We start from the raw sequence: 17,587 nt of genomic DNA, 5'->3' as shown, positions 1-17,587 counted from the left end.
CTTCAGTCGGCTCAACAGGAGTTTCCTCCTCAGGTTGAGGGCTAGGGTTTGAGGTTCCTTCACCACTTGACTCTTGAATTTCCTCAAGGTCAATTTGCCTCCCACTGTCTCCTTGGCTCATGAATTCTCTCTCTCGAAAGAATCCTCTTCTTGCTACAAAGACCACATTATCACTGGGTCTGTAGAAGATGTAACCAAAGGATTTTTGTGGGTAGCCGATGAAATTACACCTTTCGCTTCGGGGTTCGAGCTTATCATGAGTCTCGCGTCTCACGAAAGCCTCGCAACCCCAAATCTTGATGTGGTCTAGATTGGGAACTTTTCTAGTCCACACCTCGTGAGGTGTTTTGGCAACCTTCTTTGTAGGGACTAGATTAAGGATATGGGCGACAGTCTCAAAGGCATACCCCCAAGATGAGATTAGTAGCGAAGCTCGACTCATCATGGAATGAACCATGTCCAACAAGGTCTGATTGCGCCTCTCAGCTACACCATTCAACTGTGGTGTCCTAGGAGGTGTCAACTGTGAGACAGTCCCACATTCCTTAAGATAGTCAAGGAACTCAGTACTAAGATACTCACCACCACGATCGGATCGAAGCATCTTAATGTTCCTGCCCAACTGATTCTCCACTTCTTGCTTAAACTCTTTGAATTTCTCAAAGGTTTCTGACTTATGCTTGATTAGGTAGACATATCCATATCTACTAAAATCATCAGTAAAAGTCACATAGAACCGATTAGCATCTCTTGTGGCGGTTCTGAAGGGTCCACACACATCCGTGTGTATGAGGTCCAAAAAACCTTCACCCCTAGCACAAGTGCCAGTAAAAGGTGACTTTGTCATTTTACCAAGCAAACAAGATTCACAACTATCATCTGACTTTAGGTCAAATGACTCCAAGACTCCATCCTTTTGGAGTTGGCCTATGCGTTTCTTGCTTACATGTCCAAGACGACAATGCCATAAGGATGCTTTATCTAAGCTAGTGGAAAAGTTAATACACAATACATTATTTCCTAGATTATCTACAACAGATACAGTTTCATACACGCCATCACAAGGTAATGCTTTAAAATAAAGAACATTATTAAAGAAAGCATCAATACTACCATTATTATTATCAAAATAAAAGGTAAAACCTTGTTTATACAATGCATGAAAGGAAATAACATTTCTTGCCATTTCTGGCGAATAATAACATTTATTCAAATCTAATGTAAACCCACTATTTAGCACTAAGGAATAAACTCCTATCTTGGTGACAGGTGAAGCTTTCCTGTTTCCCATGATCAAGTTTATCTTTCCCTGCTCCACATTCTCACTTCTTTTTAGTCCCTACAAATCACAACATATGTGAATACCACAACCTGTATCAAGGACCCAAGACTTAGAATAAGGTGAGTTATTAGACAATATAGTGTATATACCTGCATGGTTGGGTTTTACTTTCCCATCCTTCAAATCTTGTTGGTACTTTGGGCAGTTTCGCTTCCAGTGCGACTATTCATGGCAATAGAAGCATTCAGCCTCATTAGGGTTAGCAGAAGGAGTGACAAAACCTTTCTTGGGTTTGCTTGAAGAGGAGCCTTCAAGGGTCTTACCCTTGGTACCCTTAGAAGGGTTCTTTCTCTTCTTCCCTTTGCCATGCCCGATTGCCAAGACATTGGCCGCAGTTGGAGTAGGAGTAGGAGTAGTAACAACCGACTTACCCTTTAGACCACTTTCGGCGGTCTTCAAGAGTCCTTGAAGTTTGCTGAGGGTGACTTCTTCCTTGTTCATGTGATATGTCATGCGGAATTGATCATAACACGATGGAAAGGAGTGCAAAGTGATGTCTATTGCTAACTCCTCAGGGAAGTTCACATTCAGCTTCAGTAAACGGTCCATATACCTTTGCATTTTCTGCATGTGGCCCGTGATGGGTTCACCATCCTTCATTCGGGTTGTTATCATGGAGGAGATTATTTCATATCGCTCTTGACGAGCACTTTGATGGTAGCGGTCCATCAAGTCCTGGTGCATCTCAAAAGGATAATAGTCCTCATAGGACTTTTGGAGCTCGGTTGTCATGGTGGCCATCATGATGCATGCCACTTTTGTAGCATCTCTTTCATGTACCTCATATTCAGCAAGCTCTTCAGGAGTAGCAGTTGGCTCGGGTACCTTCAGCTCCTTGTCGAGAACATATTCTTTGTTCTCATACCGAGTGACCATCCTGATGTTTCTGATCCAATCTGTAAAGTTGGACCCATCAAAGATGACTCTCCCACAAAGATTCATGAGAGAGAAGGAGCTAGTAGGGTTTGAGCCAGAAGCATTGTTATTGGAAGACATATGAAGAAAAGAGGGAATAGATTAGATTAGATATAGAGATAGTCCTTAACAAAACACCCAACTGTAATATTAAGGCTAGGACCCAACACAATATTTTATAACTTAGAAGAGGGATGCCGTAATCTAAGCTATAAGATATTTGAAGGTAGGTGAATGACGATTCACCAATTTCCACCATGAAAAACGAAATATTTAATTAGGTTTTAATTGGTTTAGAAACTCCTAGATTCTTTGAGATTCATTGAACTTTCTTCAATGGCATGTTTCAATCTCGAGTGTGCCCTTCAAGTTTTGTGACTGGGATGTCGAGGATCACAAAACAAGGTGTGAAGTAACCATGCAAATTACTTGGTACCCTTAATGTATTACCCCTCAATCGATGTGCCGGTTAACCAAACACGCTCCATCGATACTATGATAAACATTAAGTCACCCTTTACCTACCTTGTTAAGTTCAAGTTAGTGTGCCGGTTAACCACACACGCTCCACTAACGACTTAAACAAAGTGTAAAGTGTAATTTCATGGATTAACACCTTATTCACATTTTCCTAAAATAACTAAGATTGGGAATTCAATAAAGTTTAGTTACTTTAGTATTATCATTATACTTTTAATGAGAATTTATAAGTCCTTGTCCTACCCGTTCGGCTAACGACCCTCCACCGATCAAGGAAGCGGTGGGTGAGAGTGGACACCCATTAAGTTGCCATTTTATAGGCAACAACCTTATACCCCCCGTATAGACCGGCTTCGTGAATGAGGCGTACTAGCGGTAAGACGACTTGATCTTATACATATATAAATATTATTAAACTTATAATATTATAAAGTATAAGGGTTGAATTTTAACTTTTAAAATTCTAGGGGTTGGAACTAAAGTTTTTAATATGACTTTACATGTTCCAAAACTTGAGGGCAAGTTTTGTAAACTTTCAAAACTTTTCATTTCTCATAACTTATGAGTTAATGGTTATTAAAAATGAAGACTCTTCATTTTTTTTGTAACCTATGTGTTCTTTTAATGGTTATTTATAAATGTGACTTTTGGTTATCCATAACTTAAGAACTAGTTATGGACTCCATTAAAACACATAAAAATCAAGAATTAATCTAATCAATTATTAGCACATAATTTCTATGATCTTCTAAACTCATATGTTTATGAATGTTCATATCAAAAATTTCAAGAATCGTAAGTACATATACAAAAAAAACTTGAAATTTTGATACGAGCTTTTGAACAAAACTTCGATTTTCAAGTTTTTTTTTTGCATCAAGTATCAAATAAACAAACCAGGCTCTGATACCACCGATGGGTTTTCAGCATTCTAACACTCCTATGGTGTACATGCAACCCTAGAAACCTTGGATCTATGTTTGACTAAGATACATGCAAATAATTATTTTTCCAAGGTTCTTATCCTAACTAGCATGGCATGGGGTACTTGAATCAAATAAAACTAGTAGAATTACTTACCTTGTAGTAGTAGTTGATTGCTTGGAGTTTGAGAGCCTAGCACCAATAATGTGGATGCCTCAAATGGAAGTCACAAATCACCACAAACTTGGAAACTTGAGAGAATAGTCACAAACTTCTTGAAATCGGCCCTCTTAGTTTACACACATCAACTAGTGCAATTTCAAGAACCAAAGCCTCCTTTATATAGTGTGGTGGATTAGGGTTACATCCATGTAAACCCTAATACCCATGTCTTTTCATTTCCATGAGATCCATGGGTTAAAGCTCCATGAAGTATCCATGGACTTTCCATGCAAGCCTAGCCCATTCCAAATAAGCATTAGCCCACACTATATAAATACAAGAGCCCATATTTAATTAGTCATACTTTTGATCTCTAAATTAATTATAGATCAACACTAATTAAATAATATGATTTTATATTAATATATTAGAACTTATAATATATTAATAAATCATAACTTATACTATTCTCAAAAGATTATCCGTAAATTGTTCGGGTGAAGTGCAACCCAAATGGACCATGCCGGGTCGGGTCAAGTACATACCAAATATAGTTATGGACTTAGACACTATCTCCAACAAAATGCATATAAGTCAAAGTTTATCTGTTCCTTTTATCCTAAGAGGGTAAAAGCGATATCAGGGCCCCTCGATGATTTGATTTGACTTATGTGCCGGGCCCGGTCAGGACTAAATTGATGTGTTCAATTAAGTTCTATGTCAAATGAATCTGAGATCAAGAAACAAACTGTTGGACAATAAGTATGACTATGTTCCATGTAATTGTCCGCATGATATATATCTAGAACAGAGGATTATACGATCCCTTATCTTAAGGACAGGTTATTGATAAGATCAAGAGTTTTGAGAACTGCGATTGCTAATCGGATCCAAAAGTTGCATTTGCATTTATAGTTATTAGACTTATCCAAGTGGGAGACTGTTGAATTAGTGTTTAAGTCCATAACTATATTTGATATGTACTTGACCCGGTTGTGTATGGTCCTTTTGGGTTGCCTTAACCAAAGTAACTTGACTGGAGGAATATTAGAGAAAGAGGTTATTATGGTTTATTAATATATTATAAGAATAATATATTAAAAGGAAAAAATCATATTTGTTTAATTAACATTGGTCAAGAATTAATTGAGAATTAATTCTGTGATCAAAAGAAGTTAATTGAACTAGGGGGACTAAATTGTAATTATGTGATAGTTACAAGGTTGGGCAAGGAAACCCTAAATGATAGGGTGGACGAATTCTAAGGATAAGGCCTTAACAATTCGTCCATAATGGGGATTCTAGAATTATCTTATGGGCTGCTTGCTGACTAAGTAACCAGATGAGGATAATGACTAAAACCCTAATTCTTACACCTATATAAGAACCCCTTGGGCATGAGAATTCGGCTACACCTAACCCTAGAAGTCTTAGATCCGAATTTCTCCTATCCCCTCTCTCTCTTGTTTCATCCAATTGCTTTTGGTGTTTGTGATTCATTAGAGGCACAACATTTGAGGTGCTCAAGTTCTCAAGGCTTCAAGATCTACAATTAACAATCAAGGTATATTCTAGATCTGTTTTGTTATGCTAATTTCGAATTGTATACACTAGATCTAGGGTTAGAAAGTCTTGGATGAATTGCATGTACAATAAAGAAGCCTAGATCCAAGCTTTAGGGTTTGCATGAGCACATAGGATGTTATTATGTGTAAAACCCATCAAGATAAAACCCCAAAACAAAGAGATCTAAACGATAACAAAGCAAGGTATAAACTTGATACCTCCAAGGGACTGCAAAAAGTGGGGAGATTTTGGATCTAAGTCTTCCCTCCAAGCTATACACCTTCAACTTCAAAGCTTCTTCAAATGAGTACAAAAAGATCAACACTCAAGGCCCTCCACAAGCTCACACACTCATAAAGGAAGGTGATACACACTATTAGGGTTTCTGGGCATAGGAGGCTAGTAGGGAGGCCAACCAAGGGACTTAAGGTCTTTAAATAGGGTGCAACACCCTAAAAATTAGGGTTTCCTTTTCAGCCGCCAACTCGACGAGTTGAGACACCTTGACTCGCCGAGTAGGTTCATTAATTTCCGCGGCCAAAGCCCTCTCGACACGCCGAGTTGAAGCTTCAAACTCGCCGGGTCCCAAAGGAAATACAAACAATTGGAGAAATAAACTTATACTGGGACCAAGTGTTACAAGTTGCCACATAGGAATATCGGTGGTAAACCCTTTACGACACCCCATACCCTCATAAGCAAAACTTAACTAAGAATGAGTCATAATTTGAAGTTCGTTGATCCCCTTTCAGCTCGATTAACCAATTCCTCTAATATGTTTATGATTCTCAATAAACTAGGTATGATGGCCATGGAATGAGGACGCATAAGAGGGTATACTTATCCTATAAAGTAACAACTTGGGCCTTTCATGTTCAAAAAATATAGGTTAGGTTGACAGTATGAAGATGGAAAAATCTCTACTTTAAGAGAAAGAATTACCTTCAAATTTCAATGAAGTTGGATTATTGTCGGTCCATGAGGTGCAAATTACTTCCAATCTACCAAAAAAACAAAACCGTGGTCGATTACAAGTGGAAGGTTGAAAGTTTTGCCCATTAACGTATCTGTAAGGAAGATGAAAGCAGAAGTAAAGATAAAATTAAAAGGAAACATTTGTATATAAAATAGGAGAGATATGATACGTGAAAAAGACAAAATTACCCTTATATCAGGACACACGTTTTAACAAATAACTCAAATTAAACTAAAGTTAAATATAAGGACGAAACATACTCTTAAAAGTTCTATTTGAACTTTAGTACCTGAGCCTCAATTTTTGAACAAATACAAAAATCAAATTTACAGTTTTCTTTTAGTAGTAACAAGCTTGATTTGTCTAGTTTAAATCAATAAATCTAAAATATTTGGGATCGTTTCAGCATTATCACATAGTATGAGGGTGGTGTAAGTAACCTATAGTAGAAACTAAAACCCAGTTGCGAACAGCTTTTCCGGAGGTTTTCCAAAATTCAGAAACTTGTCGCTGCTCTTTCCATTTGAATCCCAATGTAATTTTTTTTCTTTTTGTAACGCAAGGCAAACCCTTTCCTGAGTACACCCTGCAACAAAAATAGTTTGCATCAGAATCCACCATTTAAACCCTACTATATTTCTGCATCTTTCTCCCTCTTCAACAATAATGGTTGGCTCTAATTCTAAATCGGACATCTCTTTCGCTGGTACTTTCGCTAGTAGTGCATTTGCTGCTTGCTTCGCCGAGGTAATTCTTTCAGCCCTACTGTTACTATGTGTTCATTCATACCTTTTTCGTTTTCGATCTTTGATCGCTTTCGTGCTGATCTGTTGCTTAAGATCGCCCTTAGAGTTTAATTCTATATAAAGATCGATTGCATGTTTAGTACGCGTAATTGATCAACCGCTAATTAGATTGATCGATTTTCATTCCGATTGTTATTTAGAATTTCTGTTGATATAAGTTAGTTTGTACTTTATACAGATTTGTACGATTCCATTGGACACCGCAAAAGTCAGGCTTCAATTGCAAAAGAAAGGAATTGCAGGAGATGGAATTGGAATGGGTTTACCAAAATATCGCGGAATGCTGGGTACTGTAGGAACCATTGCCAAGGAAGAAGGTCTCGCTTCTCTATGGAAAGGAATTGTACCAGGATTACATCGTCAATGCTTGTATGGAGGTTTAAGAATAGGGCTTTATGAACCAGTGGGTTTTTCAATTTTAATCATTATCTACATTCTCTTACTCTTGGTTGTACAGCATTTGGTCGTGTATTAATGGGACAAAAAACTGCATTTTTTAGTCCTACCCAAAAAGGTGGAACAGATACTCTCTCCTTTGTGCAAAAGACATTAATGCCCTTCTCATCTTCATTCATCGGAAAAGCCTTATAAAGCTTGTCCAATCGCGTCATGTGTAACAAACGTAGCCGAATGGCTACGTTTGTTAAGCATGATGGGACTACATTGGACAAGCTTTTATAAGGGCATTCATGTCTTTTACACAAACGAGAGATCAAAAACGAGTCTCTGTTCCACCTTTTTAGGTGGGACTAAAAAATGCAGTTTTCTTGTCCCATTCACATCAGTCTCAGTGTTGTCCTTTTCTGTTATGAGAAACAAAGGGGGAATTAGAATTGTTGTTGTTGTTGTTGTGTGTGAACCAGATTAAGAACTTGTATGTGGGTGAAAACTTTGTTGGGGACGTTCCTTTGACGACAAAAATACTTGCGGGGCTCACAACGGGTGAGATTATGTGATAACTATAAGTTTTTTTTTTTTTTTTTTGGAGAAAAGTTATCCTAAATGATGCAATAGCCAGTAGTGATGTTTTATTATCGAGTTAGGAAATTAAAATATGAGCATTTTATTTTGAGGTGTAGGTGGTCTTGCAATTGCTGTAGCAAATCCTACTGATCTAGTGAAGGTCCGTTTACAAGCGGAAGGAAAACTTGCAGCAGGTGTTCCAAGGCGTTACTCTGGGGCATTAAATGCTTATTCAACAATTATCAAACAGGTGGAACTTTCCATCAATTCAATTGTTTGTTGGTAATTTATAATTTATTTCAACCCAATTGTTTGAAAAATGAGTCAAAATTTGGATATTTCAGGAAGGGGTTCGGGCTCTATGGACGGGTATTGGACCCAATGTTGCACGTAATGCTATAATAAATGCTGCTGAATTAGCCAGTTATGATCAAGTCAAACAGGTACTTATTTCCACCTTATTCACCTTTTCGGGTCCCACTTACATTTTCTTAACTATATTTATACTTGATACTACAATGCAGACAATTTTGAAGATCCCTGGATTCACTGACAATGTTCTCACCCATCTTTTATCGGGATTAGGAGCTGGGTTTTTTGCAGTTTGCATTGGGTCCCCTGTGGATGTGGTACTTGATTTAAATTTTAATCACATCATTATTATCACATATTCATTTAATTCCATCATACAATACAAAATAGCTTTCTATTTTTGGTTGTAAGTTCCTTAGAGTGAAAAACTTTGCTTTCTTTAACTTTTTTCAGGTCAAATCAAGAATGATGGGAGATCCAAGTTACACAAGCACCATTGATTGTTTTGTCAAGACTTTAAAGAATGATGTAAGCTCCATTGATTTCTTTTTTCCCCTTCTTCTTGACTTAATGTAAAAAGAACAACTTAATACAGAAAGTCAGGGAAATGTGGGTTTCCTCGTTAAGTCAGACCTACCTTTTTACGAATTTACCCTCAACTAACTTTTCCTTCAATTTCATGTTACCAGGGACCTCTAGCATTCTACAAAGGCTTTATCCCAAATTTTGGACGATTAGGTTCTTGGAATGTCATCATGTTTTTAACTCTGGAACAGGTATATGCACACACACAAACACATCAATTTTATTGTATTATTCAGTTTCACATAATCACTGTCAAGGTATTGGACTTTGCAAATTATTATACTCGATTTTTTTTCCTTGTTTACTTCGAAAAAACTATCCAATTATAGCTGTGAAAAATGAAAATTATTTTTGAGTTGATGACATTGCTATAATTTTGGTACATTTTTTTCAAAGTACAGTGATGGAAAATGCAATAAAAAAGTTGAAAAGTAGGATGATATAATAATAAACAAATAAATGAAAGTAGGTTGCTATTTCTTGCATTTAATCCTAAACTTTAATATTGCTTATTAGGAACTAATTTGGGTTACACTTTCATTTGTTGGACAGGCTAAAAAGTTTGTTAAAAGCATGGAGTCGCCTTGAATATAATGAGGAAAAGCATTTTGTAAGTCATTAAAGGTTTCCTATTTCCGTTTCTAATAAAGGAGAACCCTATAATTTTTTGTATTATGAGATAGAGAAAGACTTTTTTGGAATAATAATTTACAACTATTTATTGGGATAATCTAAAAACTATATAATTTCGGTAGTGGTGTAATTATTGAATTTTTTTGTCATAAATTGATGACATTGTTGTGTCTTCGGTTTTATCAAGAATGTTCATTTTGGTAAAATATTATCCGTCTTCAAATTAGTGACGTTTTTTTTTAGGTGGAAAAAAACGTTATACCTTTTTAGTTAGTTTTAACCATGATTTATTTCGTTGCTTTTTAGTAACTAATTACCAAACAATAACAATAATGGTCAATTAGTGCCAATCAACTATTATTCAAAATTAGTAAATATTGGTGATGTGGCTCACAAGCTTTTAGTAAATTTTGGCATGAAATGAAACATGGTCATATTTTGTCTAAAACAAATTTCTTACATAGGAAAAAAGATAAAATGGGGTTTGCATAAACTAGTATTTTAATCATTACAGATGAATCATAATATTGCTCATTGCTTGATGCAATTTTCTGTAACTGTAATCCTCAAATTAAATACTGTAATATCTTTTGATAAAATAAAGTTAAATCAATCTTGTTAATATCTTATAATTATTGTTAGTAGACAAACATGTAAAGTTGAAAAGGGATCTTCTCATAAACACCTTGAACTTTTTTGACAACCAAACAATTGATTTTTAAATTCATTTGCCTAAGAATATATGTTGTCTGCGAATCTTGTTTAATCGGCGAGATGAGAACGGATCTTTGATTATAATTCTGTCTATGAACATTTGGGGACGTGAGGCAGGAAACATCAATTATTATTTTATCTATTATTTTAAATGAGACATATTTAATTTCTTTACAAAGTGTATTTAATTTAAGTTATTATATAACTTTTATTCCTTAAACAAGTACAATTAGGTGGATTAGTTGGCAGTTTTAGCCATAGACTATGATAACATTTCTAATTCAACAAAAACATTTAACTGTTGATCAAATGTCTAAAACAATAACAAAAACTCCTCAACCAAATATCAATGACAATGACATTACATTATATACATATCTTAAAACACAAATCGAGTCATCTCAAATTGGTAATTTAGCCTTGTCCAATTCATAATCAACAATGGCTTCAACTCACTTCAAAATACTTGAGATTCTTTTATACAAGATACACACAATACACAACAAAAAAAACAAACTTCTATCTCAAACCAGAGTATTTAAATAAGACGAAATCAAGCATGTCATTCTTACATGTATACGAGTAAGTTAAACAGATTGAAATTGAAAAAAAAAAAAAAAAGAAGCATCAATAGGCCTGCAAAACAGGCCTTTTACCAAGTCTTTTGATCTCCTTATCCATCTGACCAGTGATCATCAAACCAAACATCCTGTAATCACAGAGAAATGACCAAACTGGATGACCAAAAGTTGCAGGGATGTTACCTTCCACATAGAAATGGCTATACCAAGCCATACCATATCCCAACAAAGGAGCAAAGAAGAAGAACCACCAGTTAAATAAAACTGCATATATCAAGCACAAAATACTCGACAGTGTGCCAACAAAATGCCATCTCCTTGTCGCTGGTTTCGAGTGTTGGTTCATGTAGAACGGCCAGAATTCCTCCATGCTCCTAAAATTCATGATCTTTCGGGAACTAGATCAAAAACCCAGATCGATTTCGTGTAAAAACAGGGCGAAAAAACCCTAATTTGAAGAAAGAAGCGAAAACCCCAACAATCTAAATTGGTATGTTAGATTTTTTAGGAAAGCAAATTGGAATTTGGGGAAGTTGACTTTGGAAACATGAACCCAGAAAAAGGGTAGGTTAGATCATAGATGGTGGATTGAAATCGGAAAGCAGTGAAGAGAAGAAGAAGAAGAAGAAGAAGAAGGGCGTAGTGATTATGGAGTTCTGACCTGTAGAGTAACTGTTTGGTGGTGATGGTGGTCGAAGGGGAACCTCAGCTTTTGCACTACCAATTATTGTTGTGCCTTCTCTTTCTTTTCTCGGTCACGCCCATAAATGAAGTGTACAAACATATATCTTAAAAAGATATTATTATTTTTTTAATCAATTTAATAAAATGGATAATGACTCATGAATAACCAATTTTTTCAATTTAGTATATATATATATATATATATATATATATATATATATATATATATATATATATATATATATATATATATATATATACTAGGTTATAACCCGTGGACACCACGGGTAAGAAATTTAAAAATAATTTCAATTAAATTATAACTTAATTATTTAGCAATGTTTGTATGTAATTGCATAATGATATAATGATTGGTTGAAATTAAGAAATGATAATCGTTTGAATATCAAATCAGCAATTTGTATTTGTAGATATGTTACAAAATAATCATTTTGTATAATGCAAAAATTTAAATAAAACAAAAAACATAAATTGATATAAATAATAAAGTTGTACAAAGTTTTTATAAATTTCTAAAAACTTTTTTATACACGACATTAGATGTTTTATTTGATAGTTTACCATGATTATCTAAAATTAACAATTTTAATCATTCTCTACTTTGAACCCTAGATAAAGCAACATACAGTTGGCCATGTGTAAAAACAGGATCTTTGACAAACAATCCAACCTTCGATAAAGACTGTCCTTGGCTCTTGTTAATTGTCATTGCAAAACATACAGCCAATGAGAATTGTCTTCTTTGGAATTTAAATGGGATCTTGTTTTCAGTAGGATTTAAAGACATTCTTGGAATAAAAGTCCGCTTTCCAATATTACTTCCAGATATGATAACTGTCTCGATAACACGTTTGCCCAAAGTTTTGACCTGTAGTCTAGTGCCATTGCATAAGCCATTTTTCTGATCAATGTTTCTCAATAACATAACTGGAACACCGACTTTTAAAATGAGATTATGGTTTGGCATACCTGAGATTTTAAGACCATTTAAAACATCAGGTGAGTATAAATTTGCATCAACTGATCATAGACAAACTCAGACTGGCAGAGGCTATCTGAACTTAAATATTCTTTTTACTCTCCTGGAATCAATTTTAGCAACCGATCATTTATTTCTTGAACAACTTCATTTTTGGGAGTAAGTATTGCTCTTTCTTGAAAATAACCCGCAATGTTGAAGTTTTCAAGAATGGAAGGATATACAAAATTGATTAATGAACCAATAGGATCACATGGATCATTAATGAGAATATCTTCTGGAATATCAACAATTGCTTCACCATCATTCAGACCACCAAGATTACCTTCTCCTATGTCCAAAAGCCAGTTTGAAAAACCCTTTATTCGATCAACAGCAGATGAATCGCTTCCAACAGTTAACCTCATGTTTTTTGTTAATTTATGGACTTTGCATTGTTGCCATAAATACGAAGAACTTAAAGAAGCGTTAACAATGTTTTGTCTACTGCCACCCGGAACAACAGGTAGAATTTGTCTGAAATCACCTCCAAAAACAACCACTTTTCCTCCGAATGGAATATTTGAGTTTGTAGGATCGACAAATCTTAATATATCCTTCAAAGTTCGATCTAAAGCTTCAAATGCATGCTTGTGTACCATCGGTGCTTCATCCCAATCAATGAGGCTTTTCTTACTAAACTTGCAAGATCACTCTTTGGATTTATTCTACAAAAAGAATCCTCGGTAAGATTTATGGGAATTATAAATCGAGAGTGTGCTGTCCTGCCTCCAGTCAACAATAAAGAAGCGATCCCACTTGAAGCAACGTTTAAAACAATCTCTCCTTGGCATTTAATTGCTGCGGAAATAGTCTTCCAGAGAAATGTCTTACCCGTTCCACCATAACCATAAATGAAGAATACACCTCCCTTATTATTTTTAACCTTAGCCATTATATCAAGAAAAATGTTGCGTTGCTCGTCGGTTAATGAAACAAAGAGTTGATCAAACTCATTCTTCAAATTTGGTATGTCATAATCTAGCTCCTCGGCTATCAAACGATTGTTTGAAGATGAAACCAAATCAGCATCTGGGTAAGGCATCCTTCTATAGTCCTTTAGACTGGAATTGTTTCGGAGTAAAATTTGTTCTATCTCAAACAAAGTCAAGTTTTTAATTTGATCTTCGTTTTGTGATAAACTTGTATGATAAATACTATATTACTTACAACATATTAAAAAAAAGATTAAGTGGGAGGTAAAATGTAATTGAGTGCATATTGGAAATTTATATGATACAGTTTTAATAATAATTTAACAAACATATAATACCTGGAGACTTTAATCTCTTTTGTTGAGAATAAAGAATTCCATCTGACAGGTATTCCCATGTGTTTTCCCACACAATCTCTGGTTTACACAAACTGTTGGATAATAACATCGTAGCAAATAAGAAACGTAGATAAAAACCAGATCCAGAAAGACTTGCTTCCTTAATTGCTTCGATGTATTCTTTGTCATCATCTAAAAGGCCCAGATTATAACATGCATCTTTAAAAGAAGAACAAATTTCACCATTGACCGTGCGAATTTCTTCGAAGGATTTTGGACCTTTCACTTTATTTAAAAGAATTCTTAAAAAATATGCTTCACCAAGCTTAGGTGAAACTGAGTGAATTCTACCAATAGAAAATCCAACTTCCCTTGGCTTCCAAGTTTGAAGTTTAGGTTTCCAAACAAACTTGGTAGGAAATTCAACATATGTAAGTTTTCGTGCTTCTTTATTGATCTCATTACACTTCATCCAAGATATGAACATTGAAGAAGCAACTGAAGGCCGGTCAAGAACATCTTCAATATCATCGTCTGCGTCATATACAACTTGTTGTTGACCAGGCAAATGAAAAGGTAGTCTAATCACAGCAGGATGCCTATAATGAACATCATATTTAAAAATTCTCCATGATGCTTCACATGCAGATATATATCTACAATCATAGTATTCTTTGATTTCATCCACTGCATCGCTGTTATCAGAATCATTATTGCTTTGCACCATAGCAACAGTCGCTCTATCAGGACCCTTGTTTATATATTTAAATAAATATTTTATAGAAGATACTTGATTGCACCATTCAACATTAATGTGTGCCTTATATCTTTTTAACAGATATTTGTTGTATGGAACAACATTTCTGTTATCTAACTGAACACCAGATTTTTCAACAAAATTTCCATCATTTCTTCTCCTATATAAGGGAAAACCATCTGAATCAACTGAAGTATGATTACAGAATTATTTTGGAAAGTTTTTAGAACACTTTCTGTCAACCATGCATGGGCAATTGAAATTTTGAGCTCCACATGGACCGTGAATCATGAACTCCTTGACAAGTGAATACAATTCTGGTTCTTCATCAATATTTGGAATCTCAACAGAAATGATTGGATCGATATATTCAACTGTAGGAAGCTTGCAGTCAGAATGCATAAACAAACATATATGACTATGAGGCAGACCTCTTTTTTGAAATTCAATTGTGTAAACCACTGCATATAAAAATATACAAAAAGGATACAAGTTAACAACTAAAGAAGATATAGAAATATATATATATATATATATATATATATATATATATATATATATATATATATATATATATATATAAAGTATAATTTAAAATACCTGCTTGAACTATGCCAAAAATTTCATTTTCCCTTAAATCTTTAATAAATGCATCCAACTTAATCTTAAATAACCTACATAATATATCCGGTCTATCTTCAGGATGAAGTGGAGTGTCCTTAAGAAACCTTTGAACTTCTGGCCATTTTGGATTACACGTAAAGGTTATGAAAAAATCTGGATATCCAAACCATTTACATAGCGACATGGCATCCAAATAGTTTTGCATCATATAACGTGCACCACCGGTAAATGAAGAAGGTAAGATCACACGTTGCCCAACGTCCGAAATATCTGTACTGCCACGTGCTTGATGATTACGCAAATTCTCATAAGACTCACATCTAAGAATTTTTTGTTGCTTACGTATGAAAAATAATCGCTCACTTTCAATCATGGTATAACCATCAACTAAAAATTGTTGGAACAACCTTTTTGCATTAAGAAGTAGTGAGAACGATTGATCTCTATCTTGAATTCTGTAAGCGAAAAATTCTCTCATCGTACATGTTGGGCGCTTGCTGTTACTTGAAGATGTAATACCTCTATGAAGGATGTCAACTCTGTAACCATCATCGCCATATGAAAATAGTAATGGATACTGAAGAGCAAGGTAAGAAGGATGTAATTCACTGATACGCTTTAGTAATCCTAATGAGGTTTCAACAATGATGTCTCTTTTTTCAATAGAGTCACGAATGTCACCAACAATTAAAGCGGCTACCTCAGAAGAAGTTGGTAAGTTATACGTCCTTCCATCTTGTTCTCTTTTTCCGATTAGTCTTAACTTCAAATTAGCGCCAGGATTTTCATGAAGACTGTCTCTTACCATTCTATAAGACTTGACCAACGCATTGTTTGAATCTAACATAACCTTCAAAAATTCTATAATCTGGAGATCATATGATCTTGAACTTGATGTAGAAGCAATTGTTGGTCCACTGAAATTATTATAAAAAATTATTTACTGTTAGTAAAAAAAATTAAATGATGTGAAATGATTTATTAAAGTTGATTGTAAAAATATACCTAATACTTGTCGATCTATTTGAAATCTCGTTATCCGTATCATATATGTATAACTGACAGAATTTTGGTCTTGATCCACCTGTAGGTAGAAGACTTCCCATACTATGATAATTTTGACCGCTAAGTCTGAATATGTATGGTGCGTTGCCTGTGTTGATAGATGAATCAACTTTGTCTCCCATTGATGTAAATGAAAACACTGAATTGTAACGTCGAATGTTCTTCATGAGGTATTTGCTTTTAGAATCTACGGAACGGTAAAAATTTTTGTAAGATGAAGGTGCCTCTTTTAAGGGTGGTAGCTCAACTTTGCCGTAACCACAACATAAGGAATAAGATGTATTCCTTTTTTGTTTCCCTCTAACCGATTCATCTTTCCATAGTTTTGCATGACACATATGACATATAAAAGTCTGGTCTCCATGATCCAAGTAATCTGTTGAATACCATAAATAATAAAAATTTCTGAATATAATTAAAAATATTAAATAAAGAATATTAAATTTTGTATAATTATGATCACCTATCGAAGTACCGCGGAAAACATCTTCAATAATTTGGTCATCATTAATTTCTTCATCTAATGTTAAGTCAAACATAGGTATTGTAGATATATGTCTAGCCTTCCTTTTTAATTGATGTTTTCATGTTGGTAACTTGATTGATGAAGATTTTTGAATGATGGTTGAACGACCGGTGGATGTCATGCCAATATCAAACACCGAATTATCATTGTTAATAGATAGCGGTGTTTGATTGTTATTATTGATAATATAATTTCCTGACAAAATAAAGATACAGATTAGAACGTTAGGAATTTTTATAAATTATATAAATGTGAAACATACATTTTAGAATTTGTCTATAAACAAATGCATACCATTTGAAATGTTAGATAATGGAGTTCTAACATTTATATTGGTAGAAGGAGAACAAATACTTGTATGTTGATATACAAATGATTTGACTGACTTTATATTTTCCTTATCTGATGTAACGTTTCTGTAGCAATCCATAGATAGTAAATGACAACGACGATTGTAGACATTTATTATATAATTAGAAAAAAATAGTTAGTAATAAAACAAATAATATTAAATTTTATAAATTTCACATTAATAATATTGAAATTTGATATATCATATATAGTTAAAAAAGAATTGTAAAATGAATGAATAACAATACCGTTATTCGACACGTGAGAAAGATGTGAAATAGATGGTTTTTGATGCTTAGATGTATTAGA

General features: G+C 34.4%; 2 protein-coding genes and 1 pseudogene across 2 annotated transcripts; 1 reads left to right on the top strand and 2 right to left on the bottom strand.

Moving 5' to 3' along the window:
- The first annotated feature begins 6,832 nt into the window (after nucleotides 1-6,832).
- On the top strand, nucleotides 6,833-9,785 carry LOC145111039 (mitochondrial uncoupling protein 1-like). Its single transcript, XM_079047336.1, has 9 exons — nucleotides 6,833-7,112; nucleotides 7,350-7,574; nucleotides 8,035-8,113; nucleotides 8,251-8,384; nucleotides 8,479-8,577; nucleotides 8,659-8,763; nucleotides 8,900-8,974; nucleotides 9,136-9,222; nucleotides 9,584-9,785. The coding sequence occupies exons 1-9, from the start codon at nucleotides 7,032-7,034 to the stop codon at nucleotides 9,617-9,619; spliced, it is 921 nt and encodes a 306-aa protein (XP_078903462.1). The 5' UTR covers nucleotides 6,833-7,031; the 3' UTR covers nucleotides 9,620-9,785.
- Nucleotides 9,786-10,722: 937 nt separating this feature from the next.
- LOC145111492 (transmembrane protein (DUF962)) lies at nucleotides 10,723-11,717 on the bottom strand. Its single transcript, XM_079047759.1, has 2 exons — nucleotides 11,621-11,717; nucleotides 10,723-11,357 (listed from the first exon to the last, which is right to left on the bottom strand). The coding sequence occupies exon 2, from the start codon at nucleotides 11,342-11,344 to the stop codon at nucleotides 11,006-11,008; it is 339 nt and encodes a 112-aa protein (XP_078903885.1). The 5' UTR covers nucleotides 11,345-11,357; nucleotides 11,621-11,717; the 3' UTR covers nucleotides 10,723-11,005.
- A 536-nt stretch (nucleotides 11,718-12,253) lies between these two features.
- Nucleotides 12,254-16,940, bottom strand: LOC145113874 (uncharacterized; annotated as a pseudogene).
- Between the last annotated feature and the right edge of the window lie 647 nt (nucleotides 16,941-17,587).

The sequence above is a fragment of the Lactuca virosa genome, chromosome 5 (assembly GCF_052849685.1).
Source record: "Lactuca virosa cultivar CGN04683 chromosome 5, Lactuca_virosa_CGN04683_v6, whole genome shotgun sequence".
NCBI classification, from domain to species: domain Eukaryota; kingdom Viridiplantae; phylum Streptophyta; class Magnoliopsida; order Asterales; family Asteraceae; genus Lactuca; species Lactuca virosa.
Note: the sequence above shows the minus strand (reverse complement) of the source record. Positions and strands in the feature narration are given on the sequence as shown.